The 23,535-nt window shown below is 42.7% G+C and overlaps 1 protein-coding gene across 2 annotated transcripts in view; it reads left to right on the plus strand.

Moving 5' to 3' along the window:
• The window catches only part of PCP4 (Purkinje cell protein 4), a 61,515-nt gene that overhangs the window by 9,387 nt on the left and 28,593 nt on the right, over nucleotides 1–23,535 (plus strand). Inside the window, exons 2-3 of one of the 2 annotated variants that reach the window (XM_081004515.1) lie at nucleotides 1,958–2,001; nucleotides 21,751–21,802. In XM_081004515.1, coding sequence (XP_080860641.1) covers nucleotides 1,958–2,001; nucleotides 21,751–21,802 — 96 coding nt within the window. Of the gene's footprint in view, nucleotides 1–1,957; nucleotides 2,002–3,721; nucleotides 3,875–21,750; nucleotides 21,803–23,535 lie in introns of those variants that run through there. The other variant, XM_081004516.1, reaches the window with a different exon arrangement.

Raw genomic sequence — 23,535 nt, forward strand, 5'->3', positions numbered from 1 at the left:
ACCTGCTATAGAATAAGAGTGACTGAGTGACTGCCCCTATTGTTGGAGTACAATTCCCATCACCCCTGACCATTCACTGTGCTTGCTAGGGCTGATAGGAGCTGGAGCCCAATATCTGGAGGAACTCCATTGCCTATCCTTGCTCTAGCAAATGTGTTGAGTATTTTATCCTCATTGCATATGGTATCACAGTTATGGAGAGTGATAATCTGTGGTTACAAGCATACATGTGTGCCAAGAGAATGTCAACCTGCAAATCTCATTATTTTTTTCTCTGTAGGAACTAGGGACCCAATTGACCTCAACATACTATTGAAAACAGTCTGGATTAAAAAAGACTAGCACTCTCTTCAAGCCCCGGCAGGCCCTAAGATATTATCCTTCCTATCAATAATAAGCTAATGCCCCACAAAGCTATTATGGGCTCATTTCAGAACTTTCCTTGGCTGTTTCTGGTAACTAGGGCAACTGGCTGTACAGGTGGAAGAACACAAAGCATTACCACTGAATTTTTTAACAATTCCTAGAAAACGTTCTCCTCACTTTCTGCAAAACACCAGTGAAAGGGAGTTGGATAAGTATTGCATGCTGGCCAACAACTACACAGCAGTCTCAAACACATGAGCCCAGCTAGGGCCTCAGCTGGTAAGCTCTGATTTCAAATGGCATTTGCTTGTTTGGATCAATGAAACATCTGCCCCTGTTTTTAACTAGTAGCTATGATGATGACAGGATAGTGCTATCCTGTTGCAATTGATGGAATGCGCATTAGGGAACTAGTTTCTACTCAATCCCTAGCTCCAAACATGACTCTAAATTTGGGTGGGATTCTCATATCTACCCAGGTTTTCACATCATAAGAGCCTTGTTCTCATAGGGGCCAGCTAGGTGCTGATGGGAAGCTCATGAGCAGGATGACCTGAGTGCAGCAGGGCTCCGCCCATTTCTGATTCCTAGCAACTGGCGTTCATTCAGTGCAGTGCGCAACTAAGAAGTGCAACTAACCATGCACAAACTGGGCAGTTAGAGGGTCAAGAATGAGCATGGCATGTGTGTGTGTGTAAAAGTAAGCACTCCTTCTGATAGAGAGAGGAGCCTTGTCAATTTTGTTCATACACAATGATGAGATAACATTCTTTAAAAAGTTCATAGTTACTCAAAGATTGAACACATATTTAGCTCTCAATACATCATGCTAAGATTCACAAATTAGGTTGGTTTTAATTTAAAGAGTGTTCAGAGTGACCGGGGGGGGGGGGGGGAGATATCCGTTCCAGCTATTAAATCATTTTCACTTTGACCCAAGTCAATAGTGGCCATGTCCAATTACCTCCATGATGCTGAATCTCTAAACTGCTCTCTCAGTGAAACATCTGTTTCTCATTATAGGACCTTGCCAGGAAGATAGTGAAGCTCTGGAGTGCAAAATGTCCTTGTTCTGGTAGCAGTGCTATTGAGCGATTTTGGGTAGGGTGGCAAACCAGAGGGCAAAGTGGTGAAGAGGGGAAGAGTATGGAAAGCATAGAAATGGGCTCAGGACAGACATGACACCTGAGATTTAGGGGAATGGAAGGAAGTTCATGGGATGAAGGTTTTCCCAGCCCACTCCTCCTCACTCCTGCAGTTGCCCTCATCTCTTGTGAGGGCTGGAGGTGGGTCACTGTGCTATTTGTTTTCTGGGACTCCCCTCTTTATACTCCTCTATTCCACATGGGTCACATCCACACCATACATTTGACCACTTTAACAGCCAGGGAGAGACCTGGGAACTGTAGTTTGCTAAGGGTGATGGGAATTGTAGCTCTGTGATGTCAGCACCCTTAGTTGGGTACAGTGTGCGGGATTGTTCACGACTCTCCATGTGGTCTAATAGAGATTTAAATGCATGGATGTGGCATTGGAGCCATTTTCTGTGTGCTGCAGTTGTATTGATTTTCTTTTATTTTTATTATTGTAGATTCTGCAGCCGTAAGCCGCCCTGGGACCTTAGGTGAAGGCCAGGTAAGAAACCTTATAAACTAGTAACAATACAAGCAGCACTTGGAAGAAACCCAAGGCAGACAGCCCACCTGAATCATGGTGGGGAAAGGCAAGACCAAGACTCCGTAAGTTCTTTTGTGTGACCCCCTCTTGGCCCCACCCTGGCATCACCGCACTAGCCCCAACCCCAGTGTCCATTCATGGAACATTGATGCCTGCCAAGGGGCATGAGCAGGTGAATGCACAAAGGCAACATGTGCAATTTGGGCTTTATGCACTATGCCTTTGTATTGTAGGACCAGAGACTCTCAGGTCTGCCTCTCCCCACACGATCCAACCCGGACTCTCCATTTATCATCTGAGACCTTTCTCCATGAGAGGTCTGGATGGTGGCAACATGAGAACAGGGCCTTTTTTGCAGGGGCTCCCCGTTTGTGGAATGTTCTCTCTAGGAAGGTTTGTCTGGCGCCTTCGTTACATATCTTTAGGTGCCAGGCAAAAACATGCCTCTTCAACCAGACCTTTTGCTGATTAATATTCTGCAGTCTTTTAAAGGTGTTTGTGGGTGCCTATTGTTTTGTTGCTTCTGGTTTAACTATTTATTTGTGCTTTTAGCTTGTCTTTTTATCTTGTGAGCTGCCCTGAGATCTTTCGATGATGAGTGGTAATATATATAAATCTAGACATAAATTTAAAAATAAAAAACATGGCTGGGGTTTTAAGGCTAGGGCAGGCAGTGCAGTGGTAGGCTCTGAAAGCTGTCTGAAGATATCACATCCCTGTGTTTGGCTGCAAGTTCCTTACATGTTAACCAATCTCATCTTTTTAGTTGATTTTGTGCTTTGAAAGGTGTCTGGTCCCCTTTTTACTGCTCTGGAGTGTGCACTCTTACCAGACTTCTCTTTTAAAAAAAGAACAGTGCAGCAAGGCTGCCTCCCCCTGTAATGTAGCTGCAGACAAGCCACAGCAGAAGTCATTTCAGTGTAAAGTGCAGGGGTGAGAGGAGAGTATCACCTGAAGGATTTCTGCAGGGGTTAAAGGCATTGAAGGTTCTACTAAGAAAAGGGGAGCGGTTTTTGGTTGGTGACCTGGATGCTCATTCGCTGCCATGACCTTTAGGCTTGTTATTATTTTTATTTGTGTCACCATCAGGAAGAAGAGCTCTGTCATGCAGCGCATTCACCCACCCCTCTCTTTTCCCTTGCCTTTTGTGGCAACCTTTTCTTTTTCTCTTTATAAACATGGCTTTTCCACGTAGAACTTTGACACAGGTGGCGCTGTGGTCTAAACTACTGAGCCTAGGACTTGCTGATCAGAAGGTTGGCAGTTCGAATCCCCACGACGGGGTGAGCTCCCGTTGTTCGGTCCCAGCTCCTGCCCACCTAGCAGTTCGAAAGTACGTCAAAGTGCAAGTAGATAAATAGGTACCGCTCCAGCGGGAAGGTAAATGGCATTTCCATGCGCTGCTCTGGTTCGCCAGAAGCAGCTTAGTCATGCTGGCCACATGACACGGAAGCTGTCTGCGGACAAACGCCGGCTCCCTTGGCCTATAGAGCAAGATGAGCGCTGCAACCCCAGAGTCATCTGCGACTGGACCTAACAGTCAGGGGTACCTTTACCTTTTTCCTTTCTTTATAAACATGGCTTTTCCAAGTAGAACTTCTCTGCCTTTACCCATTCTCACCATTAGGTGGCTCCTCGTGTCCTCAAATGCCTGCTGAAAGCTGGTTGAGCAGGTGAATGCTTCTTATTGGTTTAGTAGAGCCATGATGCCACTGGGCAGCCCCTTTTAAGAGAAAAGCTAGAAACAGTGTGTGAAGAGCTTGGAACAGTAGCCTTGTTCTGAGGAAGTGGAAAATCTGTGAACTGTCATTTCCAAACAATCATGAGTGAGGTGAGTGGACAAAATGCTTTTAATATGGAGGGTAGCAGGTAGAAGAGAACAGGAGGATGAATAGAACGATGCAGATTCTTTTGAATCAGACAGAAGGCTAAATAGAAAAAAGAGGATTCAAACTGTGGAATGTTTTAAGTTTCAAAAAGGCTGGCATCCATCAGAGAGTTTAACAACGGCTAGATTAAGGTTTCCTAGGGAGATGTAAGACATCATTAGCAAACAGTGAACTGACCTGTTTTAGAACAATCAGATAATCCTCACAGAGGCTGCAATCCTATATCCAGTTACCTGGCAGTAAGCCCCATTGAACTCAGTGGGACTTACTTCTGCCTAAGTCATGCATGAGGGTTGCACTGAGACAGACTTAAAAGAAATGCAACAGCCTTTTGTTACTCTCGAAAGAGTTTGCTGGCGTTTGAAGCATCGGCTTTGCACAGTTTGCCAAAATCCCAAATAGGTAGCCTTGTTTCTCATTTTCATTAGGAATGAATGTAGGAGGGCATTGTATCTTCTTGAAGCAAAGAGATTGATTTCCGTATATGTTTTGCATCCTTCAGAAGCAAGCTGATGTATGCTAAAGTTTAGACATCAAAGTGCAAAGCTGACTTTTTTTGGGGGGGGGATCACTTTGCTTCTCATTGCTCTCTATCAAGTAGCTGCTTTAGCTGAACATATTTTTGTATACGTAAGTAAAAATGCAGGTGGTATGGTGCATAAAAAGGAACTTTGCGTGTGTGTGTGTGTGTGTGTGTGTGTGTGAGAGAGAGAGAGAGAGAGAGAGCGTATGTAACAAAAAGGTAAATTAAGTCAGTATGCATGTATCTGTTCCAGTGAAATTGTTTCCAGTTTCTAGATGTATAATGCATTTTTCCAAATGACATGACAGCTCCACTAATAGAGCAATAGTATTTTTGGATGCACTTTCTCATTATAAAGGAGAATTCTATTTCTGGCAGAAGAGTCAGAATTCTACCCAATTCAAGTAGGGTAGAGTTGACACTTGCACAAAGTTAAGAGTCTCTTTTAGGAAGGCTATTGTGTAATATTCTGTATTTGTTAAGTTTATTAATAGTGCCTAGGATAAAGGATAAAATCAATGGGATGGAGTCAACCAGAAGGGTGTGTCTATGTGTGTTTATGGGGAGAATAAGGAAATTGTTGTTCTTTCAATGTGGATTACCTCTCCATCCATCCAAAGAGGTGTGTTTTCCTTTTAAGAGCTTTTACAAAGATAGCAGCAAGTCTTGCATTTCAGGAGAAATGCATTGCCCAAGAACCAGGAGGATTCCTCCTCCTATGATGTTTTGACCATGTGTATTGAATACATGGCTAACACACTCATTCTTCCAGAGCTTATTCACTTTCCCACTTGATGCTCACAGCTGAATAAATAAACTGGAAAAGGTCAACGTTTTAGCATGCAAATTGCATTAAGTGTCCCTTTGTCACATACCTTAAATGAACCAGCTTATCTGATGTGGCCCCATTCTTATGCAGAACTTTTCCAAAGGTTTTCCTGATTTTTTTTAAAACAAAAGATTAAACCTAATTGCTGTTGTGCATAGCTTTATTCTCTTGGATCAGATTTAGCTCCATTCCTTTGTCACTACCTATTCATACAATCGTCATTCACACTGCTACAGTTCACATTCAGTTCCTCTCAGAGGAAATCTCCCTTCTCTCCAATTCAGTGCTTACCATGTACCAAAAATAGGAATAAGCCTGTACCAAAAATAAGAAACTCACATTATTAATCATACGTTCCCAAATCAGTGTCGAGTAGCTATTATTGAAAGTTGGACTCCCAGAGAAAGCCACATTGGAGGCTAATTTAAAGTGCTCCAAACTCTGCCAGAGCTGTCTAGTATTATTGGATCATTAATTTACAGTCCTTCAACAAGTAATAAATTTACATTTTATCATGCATGCTTACATTGTTCCTGTGATGCAGAAAATGAGGAAAGCCTGTAAACTTTTTTCAACTGCCTTAAACAAAGTATAAAAACAAATCTCTGCACAGTTTCCCCCTGCTTTCAAGATGAAAAACAATCCCAAAACAAGGGAAGTTGCATTATCATAGAATCATAGAATCATAGAGTTGGAAGAGACCACAAGGGCCATCGAGTCCAACCCCCTGCCAATGAAGTCGTGCTAAATGCTAGCAGAAAGGCAATCACTTTATCTAGCGTTTTACATCTACAGATTTTGGCCAGGGCTCCTGATAGAATAATCTGATCATTCAGTGAACTGTCTTCTGATTTGGTTCCCCACCCCCCCTTCATCTTATTATCTGGCTGAAACCTGACATAATGTAACGGAAAAGAGCGGGTCAAATATGGCAATGAAAACAATGTCCCAAAATAGCCTTGGGTATGCAGCTAGCAGAGAATGGCCCAGAGGATGTGGTTGTTTTTGTACTAAGAACAGTTAGACTCCCAAGTAAGCTAAACATTTGGATTTCGGATGCTCTCGACCATTCAGAAACGCTGAGCCTCCAACTAGATTTACTTAATTCCATTTGATTTTTCTCATTTTCCTGCTTCCAGATGGGCATCAGTTTTGTTACCCTTTTATGGCTGTGGAAAAACAAACAGCATAGCGTATTCATTAGTTTGATCATATCATCCGTCTCTTTTGCCCATTTCAGTTAATTGGTGGAGCTTTCTTCTTTTTCTCTTGAAACGTCATGTTCTGATAGCATACGATTAAACACGAGAAGCACCAGGGCTTTCTAGGACCTGAGTGAGATGTTGAGTGACCAGGAAGCCGCAGACACTTTGTTCTTCTGAATAATACTTGTGAGAAACTTGAATATCTATCTATCTATCTATCTATCTATCTATCTATCTATCTATCATCTATCTATCATCTATCATCTCTATCTATCACTAACTAACTAACTAACTATCATCTATCTATCATCTATCTCTGAAAACTTAAATCCCATGTATTCTCTTCTGAGGAATGAAAGATAAATTATGCTTCCTTTTATCTCCTTCTTGACACATTGTGAGAGTCAGTAGGGTATAAGGGTGGTAATATTGGACACAGACTGGGAAGACCCGGATTCAGCTCCCTGCTCAGCAGTGAAACTCAGTGGGTGACCTTGAGCCAGACATGAAAGCCTTCAGAAGTTGCACGTTAAAGGAATGGAGAAGGAACAGACTGTGTCTGCTGTCTCTCTTGATGTTGCCTCCTCCTCCTCCCCCCACTGGCCCACCCCCAGACTTCCATTTGAAGTCTTGAAAGTCATGATCTGGAATATTGCACATTCAGGGTTCCAAATCACGTAGCTCAGCTTTGTGTATAGACCTGTAGGCAGGTAGGCATCCCTTTCAGTCTTGAGCGTGATGGTGGGGTCAGTCCTGCTTCCTCTCCATATATTTAATTTTTGCGTGGAGGCAGCCTCTGGGCACAGCTTAACTCTCGCATTAACCTAGCTTGCAGGTTTGCCAGAGACATGTGATTGGCCACTGTAGGAACTGGGTCCTCGACTAGTTGGGTCCTTGACCAAATCCAGTAGGGCTCTTCCGATGTGCCTAAGTTCCTACCTTACAGTGCTATGTGCATAAATTGTGGGAGACAATGCACATTGCCCTAAGTTTTATTTGGGAAAAGTTAGGGCAAAAGTATTAATTTCAGGCTTTGTATTAATATAAGTATATGTGAGTATAATGCAGTTAAAATGTGGGGCATCTTCTTGTGGTAATCAATGAGACGCAAGCCCTTTTCATACAGTGCTAATGTATAGGGAAACCACTGGCACAATGGAGTGGGAAGCCACTGTTGACCCCAACATCACACACCTTCAAACACACTGCCCCTTCCCCTTTGGTGTCCACATTTTTTTGTAAACATACTGTGAGTTGCCTGTGACAAGTCCAATCAATTTAATAAACAATAAATAATGTGAGCAGCCCCAGTTACCTAGGATGGATGGATAGATAGATAGATAGATAGATAGATAGATAGACATACAGACAGATGGATGGAGATGGATGTCTGGGATCTAGTGACAACATATAGCAACCACCACCCCTGAAATACAAAGCAAAAGTAACCCATGTGTCTTAAAATTAAATAAGCTGCCCATTCAATTGTATGATGCACCAGCCCCAGAAGGGATTATGGGGACTGAAATACCGGAGGAAATCACTCCAGGAGATGGTCCCTCTTTCACCCCAAAACTGCCCAGCTCTTTACAACAAGGGATGTACAGCTAGATTGAGGAGAGAGCAAGATATTTATGCAACTTGATGAGGAACGAATTCCTCAGCTGGCAAAAGGTGGGTGGGTGGGGGGGAAGGAAGGCAAAGTCAGATCACTTAATAATTTGAACTGACATCCCTTTATTACATGGGTGGTGCCCTGTCATTTGAAAGAGAGAGGGCAAATGATGTCTTAAATGTGTCACTTTGCCCACGCTCCCCTTCAGGACAGAGTAAGGATTCGTTGCTCTTCAGCTCTGGGCTGGTGAGACTGATGGAATGTGCTTTTAAAGATAACTATATACACATTTCCATCCCCTAATTGCATGAGTGACTACAGCACATTCCATCTTATTTACTGAAGATCTTTACTAGTAAAAACACAATGCTCGGAGATGTCCCAGGTAATCCCACTACAATGTATTTTGCATCTTTCACACTCCCTTTAAAAAGAGGTGCAGGGGTCAAGCTAGCATTCCAATTTTAAATGGAAAATTATGGTGGGCATACATAGGAACTTATATTCAGATAGCTCGGTGTCCACAGGAGATCTCACCTTGCAGGGTGCTTTGCGGCTTTTCCCCTCTCCTTGAAAACAAGAGTAGATGTTAAGCACAGTATTCTGTACACTAACCTTAATTGAGGTAGATCCATGCAAACACATTTTCAGTGTGATACAATTTGTAATTTCCTTTTCTCTGAAAATAGGTATTGGGAGGGCAGGTGAATTTGCACTTGAACCTAAAATGTAGAATCGTGTCCTGAATGTGTTTACCAAATTTCAATGAGATATTTGATTACTCAATCCAGTTATTTCCTCACAAACAAGCAAGCCTATAAATGGAATGTAAAGCAGGTGAGCTTATTCTTCCTTGCTCAGCTAGTTATACTCCGTAAATTTGAAATAAAACATTCAGTTTCTTTCATTGCCTGGTCATTATAACTGTTAATAAATGACTCATGGCAAAAGATTCACTATCAAAATAATATTCTCACCAAACTTAGAAAATGAGATCATTTTCATGCGCAACACCACCACAAAGTTTTTAAGTGTTAGAATGGAGAATAATGCCATTCAAATACCCAGAACCATTTAATGAAGTGTATTGGCCTCCTATGTTTCAAACCACATCTGAATATTCCTCAGGAGCACCCATAGCACCCCTTTTTATGTTCAATGAATATGTGAGAGGGCAGTGAGAACACATTTCCTGGGCATGCCCTTCTTGTACCGCTGTGACATCTGATCGTGCTGTCTCCAGCAGCTACATATTTGGCATTATTGCAACTCTGTACCTCTTTAACTAACTTGTATATCTGAACAACTGTGATTAGCTTAAATTCCCAGTCAGGTAGAGGAATGCTATACACATACAGAAGAATCTGCTGTACATAGGGCCCCTTTCTTACTAATGCTGAATGTTTGGCCACCCAGGGCACATCAAAAGTTGCATCAAGGTGGGTAAGGCCTGGCCAGGACACAGGGTTTCCCTTCCCACCTCACATGTTCACTGAATGTGTGACGAGTGTTGTATGAACACCAGTTTTGTCTCTGGTACAACTAAGCCAGAAAGTACCATATTTACTTGAATCTAATGCCAAATTCTGGGACGTGGGTGGCGCTGTGGGTTAAACCACAGAGCCTAGGACTTGCCAATCAGATGGTCGGCAATTCGAATCTCCCGTTGCTTGGTTTGCCAGAAGCGGCTTAGTTATGCTGGCCACATGACCCGGAAGCTGTACGGCGGCTCCCTCAGCCAATAAAGCAAGATGAGCGCTGCAACACCAGAGTTGGTCTGTGACTGGACCTATGGTTAGGGGTCCATTTACCTTTAATGCCAAATTGCATTGTGAAAATTGAGGTTTGCATTAGATTCGATAGCACATTTACATTCGCCAGCAAATACTTTTTTTGGTTTCAAGGTTCTGAAAACTGAGGTGTGCATTAGATTCGATGCCACATGGTAAATTCTGAGAAAATTGCTCACATTTTTTACTTTCTCATCGCAGCTCCCCCCTGCCCCCCACAAAGAAGGCACTTTGCAGGATTTCTCCTAAATTCTCTATCATTGTCTCTGGAGCAGCAGCAAAAACAAAACACTACCTTGTGGGTTGAGGGGGAAATGCAGTTGTGCTATTGCTATTGCTATTGCCACTGCCAACGGTGAGTTGCTGTCCTCCCATTTTTTTTAGAAGACCCCCCACCCCACCCAAGAAATTCATTAAAGTCCCTTCCTCTCAGTTTCTCTGCTCACAAATAGGGTGGAGAATTTCAAGGGGACATTTGCACAAAGGTCACCACTATACTGCCCGCGTTGTTCTAAACCATTCAATTGGTTTATGTACTCAATAAGCATGTAAGAGGTGCACACCTGTTTGGGGAAAGGGAGTGATTCTCCTGTGCTGATAACTCCCTTATCATTGTCACAAGGTACATAAAAATAACCGCAGAAAGAATTCATTGCACACACATACACTTACCTGGAAAGCATCCATTAACCTTGGACCTTATTGTTCAGCTGAGATCTCCTTTGCTCCGCTCCTACTGAATTCCGGGTTGGTATTCCTGCTGCCCTTAGTCATACAGTCATGTGAAACTGCTGCCATAGGCAGGATGAAGACTCTCGCTACTTGCCGGAAAATGCCTAAGGAAGTAATTTTGGGTTCTGATGGATGAAACCCATCCATCTCAGTTAGAAACAGGGTGAGATCTTTCTGAGCCTTTCTTGGATAAATATAGTGGCCATGTACATACCATCAAAAAAGATCCAGATTTGCATCACATTTGTATATATTAACATAGATGCAAATTTAGAAATATAGCTATAATTTAAATGGATATACAATACATCACACCATAATCGGGGAGACTGTGAACAGATGACCTTTGCTCCTGCTTAGTTAGATACTTATTGTTGATGGGAAATCTCCGGGCTATTCTAATTATTCGTCTACTATATATTTTGGAAACTTGTTTGCTATGTATTTGGACCTCCTAAGATATCATAGCCAAATTTTGCACAATGGTTCCTGAGATCAAGGATCAGGTTTCGATTATGTCTGGATACAATTGGATGCCATTTCGAATCAAAATTCTGAATTAAAATTCACTGATTTTAACCATTGATTTTCAAAACAACACTGATTTTTTGGTTTATTAGAATTCCTGAGCAACGCCAGGTACAAGGCTGCTACTTATCTTTGAATTGGACTTGGACTAGACAAATGTTCAAATGGAAGAGTTATTCAACTCGAGTACTCTTTGCTGATAGTCTTTCAAATATGGAATTGCTTTCTGTAATGTGCATATTGTGGAGTCTCAGAAAAACTGGGCTTCTTCCAAGAGTTCCGTAATTCTCAGAAAGACCCACCCTGCGAAGATCCTGCACTGTCACCTGTTCTTTCGTTTTATACTTTCCTTTCTCTCCCACTTTCATAAGCTTACCAAGACTTGGGGTGAGGGGAATACAGCAGCAGGGAGGGGCTTGCAAAAGCAGACTACTCTCCCTGTGTCTTATGAGTATGCTTAGAACTTGCATTGTTGCTGGGAGGTCTGGGAAGTGTAGTTTAAATAAGGAAGAATAAAAACAACTGTGGAATTCTCAAGAGTTCAAATGGGGAATGCAAACATGGAGCATGCTCAGAAGACTTTGTTCTGGATAGTGAAAAGTAGTTTAGAAAACGGTCCTTGCTTCCTCTGGGTGCTATTTTCCCTCCTCACAAGCTTGCGAATGAGAAGGAAGGAATCTGGCACCAAAGGCTGGTACTGAGCCATTATGATTGTTTGTAATGGCATGCAAAAAGCACGATTCAACAGTGCATTGACCGCCACTTGGTTGCTAAAGTTTGGCCTTTGATGTGTTCTTATTGCTGTGGTCACTGCCGGATGAAGGTGGGGGCAGGGGGGAAGTCTGCCCCGGGTGCCATGGGGGGGTGACATCACAGCTGCCCCTGCCCCCACCTCCAGGATGCTCGTAGCTCGTCACGCATGCCCTGGGATGCGTGCTGCTTGCCGTGCACCCCCCACGTGCACCACGCCCCTGTGGGCGGCAGGCCACACCCCCTGGGACACGCACCAGCCACGCCCCTGGATGTACGCTACTCCTGGTGCCGGAGCAGGTAGCTTTGCCACTGGCTGTGGTGTGCACATGCAGATGACTAGAGGCGCAAAAGTAAAATAGCTTTAATTTGACCAGTCAGCAAGCAAGTGCAGTGTGTGTGAAAGAGTCTACAATGACACTGGCTTGCCAAGGTTTCAGAAAAGAATACTTACCAGACCTACTTGGAGATGCAAGGGACAGTGCATTCTTTCCCTCAAAGAATTATGGGTTACCCCTCACAGAGGTACAGTTCTCACCTGCTTCTGTTGCCTCACTTTTGCAATATTTGCACATGCGCACAACAGTTGGCAACTTTAAATACTGGTCCATAGACAAGGACAGGGAGATAGTGCAAGACCTCAGGTTACATACACTTCAGGTTGCATACGCTTCAGGTTACAGACTCTGCTAACCCTGAAATAGTGCTTCAGGTTAAGAACTTTGCTTCAGGATGAGAACAGAAATCGTGCTCCAGCGGTGCGGCGGCAGCAGGAGGCCCCATTAGCTAAAGTGGTGCTTCAGGTTAAGAACAGCTTCAGGTTAAGAACGGACCTCTGGAACGAATTAAGTACTTAACCCTGAGGTACCTCTGTGTCTCATTCTGGCACAGCTGTATATAAAGGTTCTTAGTACTCCCAAGATTGGACAAAACAAGCCAAATTCTCTGGGAAATTACAGCCCCTTTTATCTCCACACATTAGCACAAGGCAGGTTGAAAGCCAGCTGCAATCCTTCTCTGTGGAGTTCCCTTACATAAGGATTTTTCTGGTGCCATAAGGGCCAGCCGTGCTTGTTGTACACCATCTCCTTCAGCAGCCTTTTGCGCATGAAGCATTGCCAAAGGGAAAGGGAACATGGCTGACATGCGCTTGCTTTCCTGAAGTATCTGATGGATGGCAATAATCCATCAGAGCTCAGTGTAGCTTGCTGAAGTCCTGAGGCAAATAAGATGTTCCTTTGGTTGCACTGGCAGTCAGGCAGTAACAGACGTGGCATGTGGCCAGCTTTTCAGCTTCTTCCACTTAGAATTTCTGTGTGTCTTGGATGGCAGATCCTGAGGGCTTATGAAGAAACAAAATGGTGTAAAGTTATGACTTTTCAAAGCTAATGCCCATCGATGTGGCTGAACGAGTCACATTGCTGCTTCCAAATGTAATCTTCCGAAAGCAATTTCTTTGGAAACTCCTAGTACTCAGGGAAAATCATGAGATAAAACTGTTTTAGATCGTGGCACAAATGCAAAGCAACAAAAATATTCCTTATAGAAGGAGCTCTGCAAGGCAACCTTCCACAACCTGGTTCCCTCCATATATTGTTAGACTACAATTCCCATCACAGTGGCTGGGGCTGATGTTTGCTGGAGCCCAACAGCATTTGGAGATCCCTAAGTCGGGGAAGGCTGCTGCGTCAGGTAATCATATTTCAGTCTTCAGAGCAGATAAAGTCTGTTTTAATAATGGTGGGATCAATATGTTCAAATATGAAGCGATTTGTTGGGGCAAGCTTTGGCCATTAATAATTGTGCTGTCCCTTGAAGGCAGCCTTTAACAAAATTACAGCTGGATGTGCTTCCTGTAAAATTAAATTTTCTTGTAATCTCTCTCTTTCCTCTCTGTTTTCAGGCAAGTTCAAATCTCCCCTGTTGTTGAAAACTTTCTTTCCTTCCAAGTACCATCCCTTCCCCACCTCCCACCCCCCAAACTCCTGAGGCATGCCATCTGCACCAGCTGCCTTCCTTTGATAGCTCCAGCGTGGTTTTGCATAAGCATTTCTTATCAGCTGCCTGCCTGTATCTTGTGAACAGAGTGGACCTACCTAAGAAAGCCAAACAAGAGAAACTACAAAGAACCTTGCCAGTTATAAGTAGCATATAATGATCCATACTTGGCTTTTCCTGATGCAGTATAAGTACTCCTGTTGCCTTCAACTCACTTACCTTATGGAGGGGAGGTGTATATCATGGTTTAAGGCACTGCTCCTGTCCCCAACCTCCACACATCCACACACCTGATATTGTATGTCATGGACATCTGAAGAACCGCTACATGATTGAGGTGGTTGCGGTATGGCTGGTTCCTAATCATGTGAAACTCCTGCTGCTCATGCACAGGGACATCTGCACTTGCAGTGTGGACATGGGAAGCCAAGGCTAGATTGATCACATGACACTGGGTGTGGAGCCAGCAGCATGGCCATGTGGCATTGAGGGCAGGGCCAATGGCTTTGTGTGAGTTCCCTATGTGCAAAAAACCCACATGAACAGGGCTCAAGTAAACAGAATAAAGGAAGAGGACTGGGAATAGTTTTTTAAAATCTGGCCATTCCCTGTTTAGATCAAACAGCGTTATAAGTCCCTTTAGAGCATTTGTCTTGTTGTTCTTTCCCACTTCATTTAGGATAGAAACTACACCTTCCCTTATTAAAAATGGGTAAGCTTAATCAGCCATCAGCTTTGTGGAGAAGGAAAGGAGAAGCTAGCCACACTTTGATGCAGATGAATATGCTATTTACAGAAATGTACATAAAACCAAGACTCTGATAATGCAAGCATTACTAATACAGCTATCCCATTGAAGCACATGGAATTACTCATGTTTGGTAAAGGTTACACGTGTAGATAAATGTTTAAAAATCAAAACCACACTCCATCAGGGAGGAAGAGAATCAAAGGATTACTGCTTTAAAGTCTTCACAGTAACAGAATTTTACATTCTTTGCAGCTGCTTTCAAAATGAATTTCAAACATCGTGTTAATTCCCACACCAGAAATATTTCTGATTACAATATCCTTGAAGAAATATCTGCCAAAGAATATGTCTAGTTCAAGATATGCTAATACAACGTATATTAAAGCGTGTAGAGTTGGTGTGACACATGCAGCTCACATTTGATTTTAGTGTAAAAATCCACCTTTGGGGGGAAATATATCTTGATTTTGAAGCTAACTAGAGGGTTTTTCTGTTTTTTGTTTTGCAAGGTTGTGCAGGAATAAACTACCCTCAGCAAATGCCCACAAAAAAGAGGAAAATTAGCCATTTACCCCTAACTATTTTAAAGGTTACCATTTATAGAAGTTGATCTCAAAGCCTTGCAAATGTAACTCGTTTGTCCTGGTTTATCAGAGGGCTCCAAAAATAGTTAATTGTAATTGAATTAAATGTAAAAATAAATTAAGGATGACATACTTGTATTACCCAATATGGCCACTTCAAACTAAGTGGATAATTTTTAAAACAATCTCTGTGGTTTAGGCTGAAAGAAGCACAGCTTGTACCAGATGCAGCAATGGAAGTGTGCATAGGGATGGATGAATCTGTCAATTTCAGTTTCTCTTCTCATTTCTATAGCTGGTTGCAATTGCATGAAAACACACCAGCATTTTAGTATGCTTTCCCCCTAGTATACATCTTTTTAATGCAATTTTGTCTAATATGCAGAATTTTGCAAGCACCCTAAATAGAATGCATTTCCCTTGCTGTTTTCACTGATGTATGCATTTTAATGCATACTTTCATCTAATATATGCATTTTTCTACAAGGTTTTTGGCTGGAGAACTCTTATCACATAATTGGAGAAGCGCATATTTTGAAAGATAGCTGTGTCTCAGTTTGCATGTTTGTTTCAGGAAGTGGAAATTAGGAAACTTTGCGTTAAAATGTGAACAGAATCAAATTACACTATAGCAGGGCTTTTCTGCTGTTTCAGGATAAGGCTGTCAGTGACTCCTAGCCAGGATGGCCATGTTTTTTCTCCACTGTTTGAGGCAGTGGTTATTTGGTCTTATGGGTCTTCCACTAAGCCCTATACCCCTTGGCAGGTGTATCTTCAGTACAGGATTGTTTCCTAAAATGGAGTTTTCTATTCTTTTTCTCCAGAAAACTTGGTGGTGGTGTAAAAGGGTGGGAGACAATGGAGAACAACCCCAACTTTTTCTAAAAGGCACATTTGCATGCTGTCCAATGCCTACTCTCTCTATTGGCTGAAAATTGTTTAATCTGTATCTAGATTCTCATAATGTATGGACAACAACTAGCAGTTTTAGAACAGAATAAAAATCAATACCAAACAAGAGTGGTTCCCTTTTAAATAATGCAGTCTGGATCAGTCCATTCCCCCCCCCCCACAGAATCTTTTTCTAAACTTACAAGAGATTTATAATCAGAAGAATACAACCTTAAAGAATTAAGTTTACAGAGAGATGATTACATATTGAATCCATTTCCCTTGATATTTGCAAGTGCTCCTAATGCTTCTATATCAGTTTGATCTGACTAATAATTGTCATTATTGACATCCATTAAATGAACAGGAGCTGCAGCTCAGTGTTAGAGCACATGCTTTGCATGTACAAAATCCTAGATTCAGTCCCTTGCATCTCCAAGTAGGTCTGGTAAGGATTCTTTTCTGAAACCTTGGCAAGCCAGTGTCATTGTAGACCCTTCCTCAGCCTGGTGACCTTCAAACCTACAACTCCAATAATCACTTGAACTCAGTTGGGATTTTATTATGAATTCAATACATGCTTAAATGGCACAGAATAAGAAAAGTTAGAAATGATAACAGAGTTTGTCATAGTGATCCCTGCTTGGAATCAGGGGCAGAGGAAGGGGGATGCAGTGGGGGTGGACTGCCCTGGGTGTCACCACTGGGGGGGGGGTGACAAAATGCCAGGTGGCACTCACTGTGGGGCCTGCAGCATGCCCAAGCCATGTCTCTCTCCTGGGAGTGACGTGGTGGTTTCGGTGCCCGCAGGCTCTGCACTGCTCCAAACGGTCCTCCTGCCACCTCCCCCACAGCTGTAGGGCGGCAGAGTGGGAGGAGGCAGGCAGACTCCTCGGAGGCCCTGTGGAATGTCCTGCCCCGGCTGGCCCCGCCTTGTGGGAGTCTGGCCCCGCCCCCACGGGCGGCTGGCACGCACACCACCTCAGGCTCCCAATCAGCTTGCTCCACCACTGCTTGGAATGGCTATTTCTCTCTATAGAATAAAAATGCAAGAATGTCATTGCATAGCTCCCACTGGCATGTGAAGTGCCACTTTACAATGTGGGATTTGCATGAAGTCATAGAGGGGAAGGGGAGCAAAAGTGAAGGAGGGTTGTGCAACAGCAGTGGTCATGACATGGGTGTGAGAAGGGAGAGATGTTGAGAAGCGAAAAGTGATGGTTTAAAACAACAACAGAATTTTGAGCAAAAGCAGGGAGGGAGGAAACTGAGAGGAAATGGGTGTCTTAAACAACAACAGAGCTTTGAGTAAAGTACTATGGAATATTTGAGGGCACCACATCTGTTATCTCTCTCACACGAAGTACCATAGCTAAGGAATGGAGGAGGGAGAAGTCTGAGTACAGTGAGAAGGGGTAGACACTGGAAAAAAAAAACGGCAGAAGCAGGGGAGATATAGATAGGACAAAGAGGTGATTTTAAAGAATGGCAGATGTTTGAGTAGAGCAAGCAGGAAGTGACACTGGGGAAGAGAGGCAGTTTAAAACAAGGCTTGAGTGCAGTGAGAAGGAAGTTTGGAAAGGCTCTGTTGTGTTAGCTTTTTGGTGTTCTGTGTTGTACCCATCTCTGTTATTTTCCCTTGTTAAAACTGGTTTGTTTGTTTTTTAAAGCAACCATTCACTCTCTTCCTAGCTCTGCTTTCTTCGAATGTCTGCTGTTGTTTAAAACTGCCACCCCCCCCGTGTCCTTCCCTTCTTGCTGTACTTAAACTTTCCCCTCTTCTTTTCATCAGCTGCCTCATGTAAGAGAAATAAAGGATGCGGTATCATGCACCATTTTCAACATCAAGTTCCAGATTCAATGTAGTAATTTTGAACAGATTTTTTTTATTAACAAGGAAACTCACATACCATATATGTACTATATAGCCATCAACTGAACTTAACCTTCTGCAACTCAGCCAAGCTAACAGGCTTGCTCTTAAGAGTCTATTCATAAATAGGATACAGTAACATCTATCATCATGGGGTGGGCGCACAAAGGAGGCTGCAGAATAAGAGAGAGGAAAAGGCATGGAAATGGGGGTGGCCTGTGTGCAAGGGAGAGTTGAAAAAGGAGGAAGGTGATAATGGTGTTTGTGTGCAAAGAGGACCGCAGAATAGGAGACAGGAGACAGTATGGAAATGGGTGTGATTTGTGTGCAAGGGAGATTTGAGAAAAATGAGGATGGGGGAAAAAGGAATGAAGGTGAAAATGAGGGTGCAAAGGGGGATTCTATATGGCTAGGAATTGCCCTTTGATTTTGATTTCTACCCTTAAGATTGCATCATCTCAGTGTCAAAAAGTATGGGTTGCACAAAGATGACATATGCTTTATTAGCGTAGTCTGACCAGCCATGTAGCTTTCATTCCTCTTTCCCTTCCCTATAAAGACAAATTCAAAGTGAGTTTGGTTTCCCCTGCCACTTTTAATGATGTGCCTTTGATGTTCTGCAAAACCACTGACTTAAACATTTATATAGCCCCAAGCAGTCATAAACTGTGTTTCCTCCTACGCTCCATAGCGACAAAATTGTTTATCCACTTTAATGTATAATCATTACGGTTCTCCACTCATGCTCATTTCAGCTCTTATATCGCATCTGCTGGCGGTACTGGAACACAATTATACCTTCGTCCTCCGATGGATACTGGTAGTGTTTGCTGAAAAACTTTGGGGGATGATACACTTGGGACTATTGGCATTCAACCATTTTGGCAAGAATTCCACCGGTCAAATGTGCAGAATGAGAAAATAGTGCCACTCTAGCATACCCTGTAGCATTTATTATATTATACTATATTATGTTACATTACATTTTTGTCCAGCTTTTCAGCCAAACATTTCCTCCAAAATAGCTCACATCAGTATAGCATTGATGAAAGAGAAGAGAAAGTGAGTGTTCTCTGGTTCATGTCAGATTTGCTTGGGATGCCTGAATTCTCCAAACCTTTGCTCACCTCCTGCAAAGGACCAATATATTCCAAGAGCTCCTCCCCAGAAGGTGGTCTTTTGCCTATCACCACCAGTTTTCCCCAGGGCAAATCCTCTCCTCAGGAGGGCTCACCAGACATCAACCTTGACGTCATTCTGGCTCCAGATAAATACCTTTCATCTCCCTTGAGCTTTTAAATCCTCTGCAAATTGCTTTTGTGCAGCTTTGCAATTTATTTTATTTTATTTTATTATTTTATTTTATTTTAGACTGTTTTTTGTATATCTTGTGGTGTTCAAATGTTGTTGTCTGCATTTCATTTACTGTTAATTTAACTTTTGCTAAACTACCCTGAAAGCCTGTAGGAAGGGAAAGGTAGAAATCCCTTAAAGAAAAGCAATAAGTACTAAAACTGGGGACACTAAGATTCTCCCCTGTTATTCTTTCCTTATACATTGGCATGGGAATGTGTGGCATGAAGTCATCACTCTTAGCTTTTCCCTCAGTAGACCACAATGGCATCATCTTTAGAACCTTGGAAGATCATAGTACTGACAGGATTAAATGGGAAGCCTACATGAGTAAGAACTCAGCTGGTAGAGCATGAGGCTCTTAATCTCAGGGTTGTGAGTTCAAGCCCCATGATGGGCAAAAGATTCTAGCATTGCAGGCAGTTGAACTAGATGACCCTTGTGGTCCCTTCTGCCTCTGCAATTCTATGATTGCACATCAGGCTAGTCACTGCAGAAACTCCCCTTCCCATCCTGTAGAGGGCAATGAAACGGGCAATATGGACATGATGGACAGGGCAGGGCCAACAGGTTCATCAGAGCTCTCCCCCTCACACAACAGTAATCCGGGGGTGGGGGAGATTACTTAAGAGGGTTGGACTGACTCCTACTTCATTGTCTTTGGAAGGTATCATTTTATTGATTTATAAAATATATATACTGCCCTTCATCCAAAGATCTCAAGGCAGTTCACAAGATAAAAGCACAAAATGAATAGTTAAAAACAAAACAAAACAAATACATTTAAAAGGCCATAGAATATTTATCAGCCAAAGGCCTGGTTGAAGAGGAACAGTTTTGCCTGGGACCTAAAGATGAAGTCACCAGACGAACCTCCCTGGGAAGAGCATTCTATAAATAGGGAGCCACTGCAGAAAAGGCCTGTTCTCGTGCTGTCACCCTCTGGACCTCTCATAGAAGAGGTACACAAAGGGGGGGGGGGCCTCAGAAGATAGTCACAAAGTCTGGGTTTGGTTCATATGGGGAGAGGCGGTCCTTCAGTTATTGCGGTCCTGAGCTGTAGGTAATTCTGTGACTAGCCAACAAAGTTCATATTTGTATTAAAAATACCTCTCCACAACATTCTCTTACCCATTAATCACAATCGGTCTTTGAGTACACAAAAGGCTCAAAGGCAATTTATGATAATACTCATGATCAATGGCTTCATAAATATAGACTCAAGTGAGAGGCAAGTAATTGCCGAACTGGAAGTTTTGCCAAAAACTTCTGCCAGGATGCTAGTAGCATTAACGATATTCTTACTCTGCCTTGCCTCCAAGGAGCTCAACTCTTCCTTTTTTATTCTCACAATAATGTGTGAGGAAGATTAGGCCGCAAAAGCATGAGTGGTCCAAGGTCAGCTAGTGAGCTTCATATCTGAATGAGAATTTAAACTCAGGTCTTCCTGGTCTAAGTCCTGCACACTAACCACTAAAGCATGCTGGCTCTGAAATAGAACCCTCCTGCTGCACCAATGATATAGCATTTTAGACCCTGAAATGCAGTTGACATCTAAGTTTAAGCAAAAGAACTAATAACTGATGAGCTTGAAAGTCAAATAATGCGAAATTTGCTGAACAAATTCTTCTTCTTCTGAATAGCTCCATGTAGCTTTGATTGACAACTTGTGATTTCTTTGCTGTTTGTAAATTCAATCCTTGTGTTTCTTCCCAGAGCAATGAATGTCATGTAATGTCTCAGCAGACTTGTATTTCTCGCAAATATGAAATAAGTGCTCTGTGCATTTTTGCAACTACTGTACTTGCATGCACTTTTCAGGATGCAATTGCATTTTGACTTTGGGGGGCTTAAATAGCTGCAATGCAGGATTTACAGTTCAGTTGTGCATTGACTTCATTTACAGTCTTCTGCTGGAATCACTGAATTACCTTTGCCTTTTGCATAGTCAATGATAGATAAAAGATTTTAGAGGTCTGAAGAAAGTGGAAGGTGAAACCTGATGAGTAGAATGATTAAGAATTAAATGTATCCCTGTGGTGGTGAAGAACACTGTGTGAACGCTTGGTAGGGGAGCCAACTTGAATAAAATATTGTGGGGGCCCTGGTAAGCCCCACCCTGCATAATTGAACACATGACGTGATGCATGTGCACCATTTGAATGGCAATACCCATCAACTTTGCGGGGGTCCAGCCGCCTCAAATATTTTATTGTGGGGGACAAAGCCCCCACAGCTCCTAGGAGCTGGCTCCTATGATGCTTGATTCTGGCCCCATCCCACTGAAGCACACCCTGTTGACCATTTTTAATATGGGTAATGTGCCCCTCAGTCCCAAAATGTTCCCCACATCTGGACCACATGTAATCGCCCCTTTCTTTTCCTCTTTTACACAGAGACAAGGTGCTGGAGCAACAAATGGAAAAGACAAGACATCTGGTGAGAATGGTAAGACCTGATTGGATGATATATATCATTGTGGTAGACTCTTGCCTTTGGGATAAAATGAACAGCTAGTTAGTTGTGATGTCCAGGTGGATAAGGATCCATGCCCCATGCCCTTCACCAGCATTTTTATGTGGAAAGTTGCATCGGGTGCCAGGAGGACCAGGTTTCTCTAAAGGCCTTTAGGGTGAACAAATGTGACCTGCAACGAAACATTTCACTGTAGAGAGCTCTTGTTCGGGGTTCCAACCAGCATTTTCCAGGGTGCTTCATTGCATTTCCTTCACCCCACCCAACTTTCCATCTCACTCTTGCCCTATAACAGTTGGTTCTCATGCCATGAATATGCTTCATCCTTATTGAGCTGTTATGGGGAATGCCTTCCTCTCATAAGAGTTTTTTTTTGCTAAATTGTTTTTTGAACTTTGGACCCCACCCCCACCCTGCACAGCTGCCCTCTTGTGTATGGATGGTGCTATTTTGGTTATATAAGGCTCTACAATCAGAGAAAGAATTCACTGTCAGTATAATGGGTTTGGTGAGGGGGATACATGGTGTGCATTTCCTCAGGAGTTCTACGTGACAACCCTGAAGACTTTTGCTGACCCAGGGCAGTAGGGCTGGCAAGGTTGGAGCAATGGGTTTCATGCATCTCAGATGCCGTACATGGCTGTTGTTACACATCACAGTAGCTACAGCAGACCTGAAGCTTTTGAGTGTGCTTTTTAAAATACAAAACATCAGACTGAGTTGCTCGACATTTTCTGACTGACTCAGTACAAGATGCACAAGAGTTATCTCCTGGTTTTACTTCCATAATAAGGCTGGATGACTTTCTTCGCAATGCTGTTTATATAACACGATCATGAAACATGATGTTCTTAATAAAATGAAACGATGCAGTTAACCCAAAATGAAAGAAGACAGAGCAATGCAGGTTTTGTGAAGCTTCTTACAAAAGAAAAAAGGAAAAAAAGCTCATTGAAAGCAGCAGATTTTGCACCTGCGGGGAAGACTTTCACATCCCCAGGCTAGCTAAGATATTTTGATCAGTTTCATTACCATCTTTGGCAAGCCTGGCCAAACATGTTTTTCAGGGTTCCTCCTTTCCTAGAAAATAACGACACTTACCAAAGAAGTAGAGCACGTCTCCCGCATACCCATCTTCTTCTCACTCCCACAGTGATGTCACAAACATTACATTTTCCATAGCTCAGCACTCGCTGCCACTCACATCCCTTCCCACCAGCCTACATGCCTCTTCCATAATTTATAAGCTGTTGCCATACAAACAGTCTAGCATATTTTGCAAGTGGGAAATTGCAGCTGTGCCAATGCATACCAGCTTCCAAATACTCTTATCCTCTGCAAGTCTTCCCTCCCCAGCAAACAAAATTACAGTTCTGAGTTGTTGGTAGGGATGAGCTGGTTTGGTTTCCCTCACTTTCTGATTCCCCCCCCCCCAATTGAAAATTCAGTTCAGCGCATTTCTGGAGCAGTTTGGGGAATTTTCATTTATTTTTTTTAAGTCCTTATGAAAATTCATCAGCATTTTAGTGTGCATTTTTCCAAATATATACACATCTCTCTATGCTGTTTTGCTGGATATGCACATTTTCATTGGAGAGTGGCAGCACAAAATTCGGTGACATGCAAATTTGGAAGGATAGCTATGTAAAGTTACGGGGGATGCAAATTTATATACTGATTTAGTTAAATAAATATAATCTGCACTT

This window comes from Podarcis pityusensis, assembly GCF_964106645.2.
Source record: "Podarcis pityusensis genome assembly, chromosome: 4".
Lineage (NCBI taxonomy): Eukaryota > Metazoa > Chordata > Lepidosauria > Squamata > Lacertidae > Podarcis > Podarcis pityusensis.